General features: G+C 47.7%; 2 protein-coding genes across 2 annotated transcripts in view; one reads left to right on the top strand and one right to left on the bottom strand.

Annotated features, from left to right (window-relative positions):
• Positions 1 to 3,919, bottom strand: part of ANGPTL7 (angiopoietin like 7) — a 7,172-nt gene extending 3,253 nt beyond the window's left edge. The window contains exons 1-3 of the mRNA XM_040645769.1: positions 3,388 to 3,919; positions 862 to 962; positions 86 to 280 (exon numbers count right to left, since the gene is read on the bottom strand). Coding sequence (XP_040501703.1) covers positions 86 to 280; positions 862 to 962; positions 3,388 to 3,757 — 666 coding nt within the window. The 5' untranslated portion in view covers positions 3,758 to 3,919. The remainder of the gene's footprint in view (positions 1 to 85; positions 281 to 861; positions 963 to 3,387) is intronic.
• The window catches only part of MTOR (mechanistic target of rapamycin kinase), a 120,528-nt gene that overhangs the window by 58,770 nt on the left and 51,025 nt on the right, over positions 1 to 10,733 (top strand). The gene's annotated exons all lie outside the window — the stretch shown is intronic.

The raw sequence follows: 10,733 nt of genomic DNA, 5'->3' as shown, positions 1-10,733 counted from the left end.
CCCCCCCCCCCCCCCGCCAGGAACTGTGCGTGGTTGTGTGTGTGGCAGCCGGCTCCAGTCCTCGGGACCGAGGCCTTGTGCTCACCTCCAACTCCACGCGTAGCCGGGTTGGCCGTCTGGACAGCCGGTGGATGTGGTCATTCCCCAGCCAGAAGTCCCCACGGATGCTGCCGAAGCCCTGCTTGTACTGCTTCCAGTCCCGGTAGAAGGAGACAAGGCCGCTCTTTCGTCTCTGGATGGTGGTCCAGCCGCCGCCTGACGTCTCCATGTCACAGAACACCTGTGGCAGAGAGGATGCTTTGGTCGGGGACCCACAGAGGCAGGCAGAGGAGTGTGGGGGCGGCGGGCCACACCACCTCCCTCCCATTTCTGCAGAGCTAGTGGACGTGGGCACATCCATAATCATGCTGGCTCTCTACAGCCACTATTCTGCCGTGTTTGGCAAGCAGGAGCAGGGCGGTGGTTTGCTGGGGAAGAATTGTTAAAATTGAGGATGGGGGCAAGTGCACATCTTGTCGGAAGAAAAGAAACTCCATGTATACTCTTGACATGTTCTCTCTTTTCTCCTTCCCCAAAGAATAACTGCTTTAGGTCATGGCAAGATATGTCAACTAGTTGGGTGGAGGTTATAGAATTATCTAATCTATGTTAGAAGATTTGGTGTTTTGTTGGTAATGATTTGAAGGGGCAAAACAGATCCCCCAAATTGAGTGTGTGGCTGGCTCTCTGGTATTTGGTGTGTTTGATTCTCTGTCTTGAGTTTCCCTTTGCTTCAACTATGATGAGTCCTGCTGCCCCCAGCCCTGTGAGGGGGCAGAGGACAGATGGCAGCACTTGGGCAGTGGGCTCTGCTGACCTCACCTCCAGCTCAGGGCTGCCCAGGAAGTCATCAGGAGGCAACTTGTACACTCCAGAGATACGGTAGTTCTTCTGGTAGAGGGACGAGCAGTCGTAGATGGCATCTACAACAGAAGCAAACCACAGGGGTGAGCATCCAAACCCGGGGGCTCCATGGCACGTGGGCATTTGTGCTGCATCTCAGTTGAGAGTTTCAAAACTGAGACTTTTCTACCACAACAATCATATGAGTGTTCATTACTAGGCTGTGTCTGGATTTTGGAGAGGTGTGGGCATTGGGAGACCCAAAGGGGGTGTATTTTGGCTTCACTGGTTGGGGGGGGTGCTGTGGAGTAGGGAAGCCCTTCACCTGGATAGCATCAATGGGACAATCAGGTGGTTTCAGATTAACTCTGAAATCAATTATCCTGCTGAGGTTCTAGGCCATGAATTCTGGAAATATTCCGATGTGTGACGGCTACATCACAGATGCTACTCTTTAATAAATTCAGCTTCTGGGACAGCCAGCCTCTCTTACCACATAAGCCATGAGTATCTCATAGGGTCTGGTTTGGTTGTTTGCCTGGCTGGTTGATTTGTGTGACGGTGGTGGTTTTTCAAAGGTAATGGCTATTTTTACCTATGAGAATAGCTATTTTTATGTAGATGGCCTATTAGGACCCCAGTGAAGGGAGATAGATTTCACATCTTATTCCCCCCTTCATCTAACACTGCTCAATTCTCAAATGGAAATGCACACACCCTGAGGAACGCTTGGAGACCTTCCCTGGCAGCATTATTAAAACAAGCAAACGAGAGCATTGGACAGGCTGGTTTTCACTCGGGTTGATTTAAATGCTTCCTTGGCTGCCCGGGGCTATTGCTTTATGCCAGATTTGGTCTCCATTTTGCAAATCTCGAAGAGCACCATGGTAGAAACCTCCTTTCCTGATAGGATTCAAAGAGCAGGAACTCTGGCTGTCCAGGAGAGGCTTCCCACCCTCTGTGTCTGAGATTCTTTCCTTGGCGGCCCCTGCACTGGGCCTTCAAGAAGACCACACCGATGGTGGCACTTCCTCCAAGAGCCATCCCAGGCAGAGCGTGTTGCAGGAGGGGGCGGGGAGTTGCGTGCCTTCACCATCAACCCCTTCATTTTCTGTAATGACGAAAGCATTAACTTACTGCTTTCTCCGCCGGCCTACCTGCTAACACAGTATGAAGGTGACCCAGCACCTGGTAATGGAGAAGAAAAATGAGGAACAATGTCCTGGGCGAGAAGAGGAGGAGGCGCAGCAGGAGAGCTGCCTTTGTTTGACCCCCAGGAAACTCCCTGCTGGGAGGAGAGCAAATCCCAACTGGAGGAGCTGGGGGTGGCATGGGCAGGTTCCCGGCTGGCCTGCTCTCCCGTGGGTCTGGTTTCCTCTCACAGGCCAGATCAGGACACACTTGTCTGGAAAATATCCTGAGCATACCATACCTTTCTATTCTAGTCCCACACTGAGGGGCAGGAAGTACCGGCTTAGAAAGCAATTGACACATGGCGGTTTAGTAACAATGAGATGTCGAAGCTTAATTTCGTGTTGAGGCTTTTTCTTCGTTTGAACTGAGAGTAACCAGTGACTTAGTGTGTTCTGTTTCTTGACTTGGTCTGTGATGTGACCAAAAGTTTTTATATCAGAACAATAAGTGACATAGCTATAGGATATTCTCCTTACAAGTAACAACTTCCTGATGATTTCAGAAACCCAGATCTCTCCTCTCTGAACAGTAAAATGACCTTGGCCAGTCTGAGCCAATCTAACTAGACACTGAAAATTATGTTAGAAAACATTAAATGTATCTTATTTTGGGGCCACTAAAAATCCAGATCTCAGCATTGCATTTTCTTATTTCCTGTCATGGGAGAATTTTATTTGAGACCATGGGAAAAAGTAGAAATCTCAGAAGCAAGGAACCTCAAGGAGCCTGTCCTTTCCTGAACACAAAGGAATTCTTCATCTGGCTCTAGGCAGCATCGACGCCTAATTCTGAGCCAGTGGGAAGAGTCAGGTTTGCAAACAGGACACAGAATCCATCAGTGCCTGTACCACTAAACCTTAGGGACATGAGAGAACTGCATTTAGCAGAACTTGGCTTCTAGAGCGACAGATGTTACAGTTCTGGTTTCATTCCTGCTTCTTTGGGACTGCGGGTACAGCCTGTCAGCTCTGGCTAAGGAAGTGGACCAGTCAGGGAGACTTGAACCCTGTTTCTAAGACTTGCGGTGTGACTCTGGGCAAACCATGTCATCTCTCTGTGCTCCAGGATAGTAACTTACACCTTTCATATGTTGAAATATGTTGTGAGTAAAAGAGATGGTGCAGGCACTGGGTAAATTTACAGAAATTTACAGAACATTAGAGCTGGTGGCACAAACCCAGGAAAATATACCCCAAAGAACCCCCAGTCATCGATCTGTTGGCCAAGATATGTAGAAGCCATGCTACAGACAGAGACCTCAGCCGTTTGAGCAAGAAGGTGATGAGTAGCATGAGAACATGTTCTCCTTACCTGCCGAGGTCTGGGTGACAGTCTGGGCTGCCTGCAGCTGCATAATGTCAATCTGGTTGTTCATTTCCGAGTACTTGCTCTCCGCATCTGTGAGCCGTGACTCCATGCGCTTGGTGCTGCTCTCCAGCTCCATCACCTGCATGACCACGCTGACCCAGTCCCTCTCCTGCTTCTGGCTCAGTTCACTCACCAGGCTGCTTAGATTGGCGATCTGGGCCTTGAGCTCCTTAGCCTCCTCACAGCAGGTGGCCACTTTGAGCTGCGCAGGTGTCTTGCGCTTTGGGGGCTTCTGTGGCCAAGCTGGGTGGCTGACAAAGGCCGTGATGAAAATGCAGAGCCAGGTCACCGCTGAGAGAGTCTTTTTCAGCATCTTTCTTGGGCCGGGGTGAGGCAGGGTCTTCCTTTTAGGGATCTGGATTTGCCCAGCTGCGGTCTACAGAGCTGGAGCGAATTACAAGTGTGCACTTTCTCTCTGGGTGGGCTCACCACGCTCTTGCTTTCTCTTCCCTTACTATTTCGTAGCCTTTCTCAAAGCTTGAGTTTACAAGTGCAGGTTCACTGGGTTCCCTGTACCTTTCCTTCCTTTCCCCAAACGCTCTACAGACTCAGCATCTTAAATATTATCTGCTGCCTGCACCTCCACCCCCACTGTCGCCGTGCATGGTGCTTTAGCCCCTCCCAGCTCATCTGGGAGGGTCAGGTGCCTGTTGGGTGAAGTCAGCGTAAACTTAGGCCAGAGAGGAGGAGGGAGACAGGGGCGAGTCTTTCTTTCCTTGCCTGCATAGTCTCTGGGCTGAGACAAGAGGACTGTGAATTTGTGTGTTTCCAATTTCGCCTATTAGATTATGCCCCTGCCAGCCACTGGCTCAGCTCTATCAGTGAGCAGGGCAGGGTCAGAAGAATTACCAAATTCCATTCTAAAAGTTACATAACCGTGGGGTGAGTCTAAGGTAGGCAGAGAGAGTTGGGAATAAGACTCCCTGCTCACCCAGGGAGGCCTGTTAATGTAATCCACACTGTTTATATGAGGCTCTGGTATATCTTGGCATCCTGCTGAGTGTGCTTTTAACAAGGCTGGTTATTCCTTTCTCTGGTCATCATTCAGTGTTTTACAAAACCCTTATTCCACCTAGATCTAACACTGTGTCATGTTTGAAAATCTCCAACTTAGAAGAGCTCTAGAAATAGAAAGAACAAGCCTCTTAGGAAGCAGAAAAAGACTTTGTAGTTTATATCCACAGGATTTGCTCAGTCGTCTTTTTACGTACTTTCTCCCGTCAACAAGTGGGCCAGCATTAGCTTCTCCCACTTGGCATTTGACAAGGAGGTGCCGGAGAGGACAGCAGGGACAAAAATTCAGGAGTGACGGACATGACTCTGGGATGGTCATTCACGCTTCCATCCATCTGTAGACACAACAGAGGACAGGCCCATCCTTGGCCTGTGATTCAAAACTTGGAAAGTACATTAAATCATAGGGAGAGGAATCCCTGTCACCTAATAAATCCATATCTATAGTCTCATTTCCCTCTTCCTATGGAATATAGTCTGCAGATCTGAAGCTCTTCTCTCTCTGTGATATATATCCCTGAAAATAGGGTTACTGTCATTTCTCATGTACTGTGTTTGAAGGGCACTACTCCTTTGAAAACAAATGGGAAAAACCTGGGATTCAGCAAACCTTAAGTACTTAAAATGAGCTTTTCACTGAGAATGTCTACAGAGGTCCCTCCATCCTCAGATGGTAACAGACTCTGTCTTTGGAACATACTCTTGCTGTTTCCGTGTTACAGAGCCACCGGGGCAGTCCTCGTGCTGTTGCCATCCGGTGTGGGTCCTTCACACACGAGCCTTACACCTGACTACCCTCCTTCCCTGCCACGATCCCCCAGAGTCCTTTTCCAGTTGGGACTTCTGGCTCCCCAGAAAGCCACTTCTGTTCAGGAGGCTCAAGTTTCCGAACAGTTTTTTCCCCTCTAAATGAAAAAGCGGGAGGGACTCGGTTAGGTCAGGGTTTGTTTTCTCCCCTCGCTAGTGTCCTTGCCCACTGAGGGGTAAGGACGTGGCTGGCACCCTGTAGCAGCTTGTCGGCCCTCTCGGAAGAGCCTTTTCAGAGCCAGTGTCCGCTCTCTTGACACCAATACCCAGCCCAGCCGGGTGCTGCGGTCTGCCCGACGGCATTCACTAACACGAACCCGGCCCCAGCTGTCAGCATCCGACAGCCTGCTGAACCCAGGGAGGATCTTCAAGTCCATCTCCTAGCCAACAGCCAACACTGAGCTTGTGCCTTGCGTCCCACATAGCCACGTGGAGCGTCACGTGTGACCCTGCCGTCTTAGCACTCCCTGCAGCAACACGTTAGACCCAGGAACAGTGGGGCTTTATGGATTCCCAGCCAGCTTTTTGTTTGTTCTTCCCAGTGGCCGCTTCCCCGGCCCAAACAGGAAACTGTTATGAATAGATTTTCGTATTTGGGCAGAAAGTGAATCAGTCATTTGTATTTGCAACCCATGGAGCGATCCGTTCTAGGTAAGTTTGGATCAGAAGCATCTAGCTGTTTGCATGAATGCCTGCTCTCTGACATTTATGTTCTGAAAACCCATTTCTAACATGAGGTATAAGTTGGAGACAGAGGCTTTCCTTATTTGAAGATTTTCTTACATCACCTAAGCTGCCCAAATGTCAGTAAACTCCCACCCCAAATTAAAAAATTTAGCAAATTAGGAGTGTTTCCCATGCCAGAAGATTATCAGTCCTCCAAACATCCGCAACGCTGTGATGTCCTAGATTCTGAATTTCTGAAAGAAGGAAAAGTAAACCCTTGTTTTGAGTACAGCTAAGCCAATAGAGAAAACCAGGAAGGATGTGGCAGACTAGACCGGTTTTCCTTCTCCAAAAGGCTTTTACTCCCTTCTCTGCCCTTCAGCGAATAAAGTGACCATAAAAATGGGAATTAACTGAGAAAATCTGGAAAGCCTGTGTTGGACACCTTGCAGTTTTTCCTTTTCTCTATTTTGCTTGTGGTGAAAGAGGGTCAGCTTGGTGTTCCTGGGAAAGATGTTTATGAAAATCAAGCTTATATTCTTAATGAGAAAAGCCAGTGAGCTTTCACTTAGTCTGAAAGCTCTCAAAGACTTAACAGTCTAGGCTGTGCTGCCTTGGGCTGGCACCAAGGGCTGGAGGCGTTCAAGCAGCCCGGGGATTACAGAGCAGGGAAGGGCCTCAAGGTGGTCTCTCGTTCTACCCAAATGGGAGTGTCAGGTCTCATTTTCTTGAAAATGTCCCGGTTGGAGAGACTCCCCCTATTCTAATGTATTCCTGTCCCTGCCTGCTCTTAAACCGTCACTTGCAAAATTGGTGAGAAAGAGACACAGCTACCCTCAGACCCAGACACTCAAGTTTATTGAATGAATTCATCTCAGAAGAACCTGCCTTGTTGTTAGTTTAATTGTGTATTAAATGGGGATATTTTACTTCTCCTAACGTCTTTTAATGAGTCACAGCTTGCTTTACTATATGCAGCCATTTCATACCTGACCCTTGTGTCACTCAGTCCTGTTTCTGTCTCAGCTAAAAGCCCACATCCATCCCAGAAGCTACCTCCATCTCATCCCGAAGCTTCTCATTTGCCCCTTCTACCGAAGAGTGCATTCCGGACAGGTTAGAAATCATTCTCTCCGGCCCCCTCCTAGAGTCTGTTATTCATTGTAGCACCCAGCCAAAGAGTCTGTCTCCGCTCCCCTTCAGACTTTGTAGCAAACACCGGTTCTATGAACCAGCATGCACGTTTCAGAGCACGGTGACAGTGCTGGCCCAGCCTCAACTGTCTCACAGTTTAGTTGGAGAAACAGACAGCTGAGCTCTAGGACAGTGTGACATGTGAGGACGGGGGCACAGAGGAGGAGTGCCTAACCCAGATGAGTTTGGGAAGGCCTCCCAAAGGGAGTGACCCCCAGGTTTCACAGAAAAAGGAGGAGGTAGCCAGGGGTGGGAGGGGGCACCGTGAGCAGGGTGCAGCTTTGTGAAAGACCTTGACTTAGTAGGAAGACACAAGTATTTGAGCATGGCTTAAGAGTTGGGTGTGGGGGCTCCCCACCTAAGAGGTGGAGGGGAGCCAGGCCTGAGGGACTTGAGGAGTCCACATGAGGGGCGGGATTGCTACTCTGGAGACGGAGGGAGCTCTGAAAGGAATCTAAGCAGCTTTTACCTCTTGTTGCTGTTTTCCTGAGTCTCACCGGGAAAGTGGCCTTTTGTAGTTGGCAAACAAGATTTTTAACTGGAAATGGGTGGCTTAGAACATTAGAATTTCTTGAAATTGTAACAGATTCATATTAAATGCCCCGAAGGGATCATCTGGCTTGAGGATTAAGGAGGCGGTATATGAAGGACTTGAAATATTGGGTCTAGAATCAGGCAAAGCTGGGTTCCAGTCCCTTCCCATCACTTGAGAGTTATATGACCCTGGGCAAGTTATTTCTTTGGGATTACAGATCTGTGCAGTGGAGATGAAAATCATAACTACTTTACCTCACAGGATTTTTGGTTAAATAAAGCAAAGGTTAAAAATAGTTAAGGCATTTTTCAGTAAGAAAACTATATTTGTGGATGCTTGGGTGGCTCAGTCAGTTAAGCGTCTGCCTTCGGCTCAGATCATAATCCCAGGGTCCTGGGATCCAGTCCCGCATCAGGCTCCTTGCTCAGCAGGGAGCCTGCTTCTCCCTCTGCGCCACGCTTGTGCACTCGCTCTCTCTCTCTGTCTGACAAATAAGTAAATAAATAAAATCTTTAAAGAAGAAGAAGAAGAAACTGAATTTGGAGGAGTTAAACTACTAGAAATCAAGATTTATCATAAAGCTACCACAAGTAATTAAGGCAGTGTGATGTTGGCACGAGGATAGGCTCATAGATAAATGGAGCAGAATCGAATAACCAGAAACACCCGCACGTATGTAGACACTTGATTTAGGACAAGGGGGCACCACAGAACGGGGAGGAAAGGACGATCTTTTCAGTAAGTTCTTCCAGGTCAGCTAGGTAGCCTTATGGGGAGACGAGGGCTCTTGACCCTTACCTCACACCACACACGAAACTTCAAGTTCAGAGGAGGTTTGAGTTCTACATGTGAAAGGTAAAGACTAAAGCTTCTAGAAGGTAACATAGGAAATTATCTTTGGCATCTTGGGATAAGCAAAGAGTTCTTAAGCAAGATACAAAGAACACTAACCATCCAAAAAAACATTATCAAATGCAATAAAAGGAGTCATCTCTGTTCATTAGAAGACACTATGAAGAGAGTAAAAAGGCAAGAAGAGATCTCCGGTGCATATCTCTGTGTACATTGTCTCCAGAGGATATGTGGAACTCTTACCAAACATTTTTTTTTAGAAGTAGCCAAGTTAAAGATTGCCAAGAGATGTCAATAGGCACTTATTTCACAAAAGAGGATCTCCACAGGGCCAGTGAACGCAGGAAAGGCTGCTCAAGCTCATTCGTCATGATGGCAGTTCAAATTGAAACTATTGCATGCCACCACTACACACCAACTAAAATGACTACAGTGGAAAACACTCACAGTAGCCAGTGTTGACGAAGATGTGGAGTGGCTGGGATTTTCATCTACTTCCCACGGAAATGTCAATTGGGAAAAACCACTTTGGAGAGCAATTTGCCAGTGTCCTCGAAAGCTGAACATACCCCATAACCCAGCAGTTCTACTCTAGGCATAGTCCCAACAGAAATGCGAACACACGTGCACCAAAGACACATACAAGAATGTTTGTAGGAACACCACACTCATACTAGCCAAGAGCCAACGGCCACCTACATGCCCATAAGCGACCAGATGACTAAGTTGTGGTACATTCAGAGTGAAGTCGTCTTCAGCAGTAGAAGGGCAAACTCCCGTAGCGTGCAGCAGCATACATGTATCTCCCAACGTCATGTTGAGTGTTTAGGTGATGTTCAAAGGCTGGCAAAACGAACCAGTTGTGTCAGAAGTCAGATAATTGTTGCCTGTGGAGATGAGGGAGGGAGCCACGGTCGGGCTAAGCCTCTGTTGTTGTGTGTTGTGTTCTGTTTCTTGGTCTGGGTAGCAGTTACCAGGGTATGTTCACTTTGTGGTGATTTGTCAAGCTGTATCCTATGTATACTTGTGTATATATGTGTGTGTTATACTTCAACTAGAAGTGGATTCAAAAATAGGGCACACGAAACAGTAGTGGCAGACACGTAGTGTCCAGCAAATAGTAGTAGTATTTAGGGGCACCTAGGCGGATCAGGGGGTTACCTATCTGACTCTTGGTTTTGGTTCAGGTCGTGATCTCAGGGTTGTGAGATAGAGCCCCATATCCAGCTCTGTGCTGAGTGGAGAGTCTGAGATTCCCTTTCCCGCTCCTTCTGTGCCCCCCCCCAGCTTGTTCTCTTTCTCTCTCTCAAATAATCTTTAAAAAAAAAAAAAAAAAACAGGTACCATTATTTAAGTATACAGTTATCTCACCAGAAGAGCCTTCCCTGCCCTCCGGAATCTCAAGGAGGCCCCCAACATTAGTCTCCATCCAAGCGCTCTGTTTTCTTCATGGTATTTACCTTCACAGCACTTATTTTGGGGTTTTTTTGTTTTGCGTATCTACTTGACCTGTAAGCTCTGCAAAAGCAAAGACCTTATCTGTCATTATTTACCACAGTATCTCTAACATCTAGCTATTAGCATAAAGCCTGAGGCCAAAGATGTCCTTCACTGGAACTTGTCAAGTGAAAGAATGAATTCCTAGCAAAAGGTTTTCTTTGCCTAAATAAACAACTGTCACGGAGACTTAGAGTCTCTCTCCATGGTCATTGGCAGTACTTTGTCATGGTGAGGCCTTCATCGTTGGCCACCGCATTCTGTCCTGTTCCGAGTCCATTTTTCTTCTGTAGGTCTTAGTCACAGAATCAGAGGAAGTGGGAACTGGAAGCATTGAGATCATTTGGTTCAACCTTGTATTTTAATCAATAACTGGAGGCAGCGTCCTTAGTGTATAATCACTTTGTCTTCCTGGAAACCATTGATTTGTGTCTCACCCCTCTTTCTTTACATTTGACGATGACCAGCAGGAGAATCACAGAGCATTTGGGGCAGCGTTTTGTCCTGCTCTACCTTATTGCGGAGGCCTATGTAACTGGTGTATCTGATTACTTCAACCTGCATCAGCCTGTTACTGAACCGTCATCGTGGCCTGGGGGGGCCAGGTGCAGCAGCTCATGTTGAAGACAGAACAAAGTAACATGTCCTCATAAAAACAGCTGCATCTCTGGGCAGCTGTATTCCCCATAATTTATCCAGGAACCTGGCACATCTTGCTGTCCCG

The sequence above is a fragment of the Ursus maritimus genome, unplaced genomic scaffold (assembly GCF_017311325.1).
Source record: "Ursus maritimus isolate PB19 unplaced genomic scaffold, ASM1731132v1 scaffold_32, whole genome shotgun sequence".
In the NCBI taxonomy this organism is placed as follows: Eukaryota; Metazoa; Chordata; class Mammalia; order Carnivora; family Ursidae; genus Ursus; species Ursus maritimus.
This window is presented reverse-complemented; position numbering and strand designations above follow the sequence as displayed.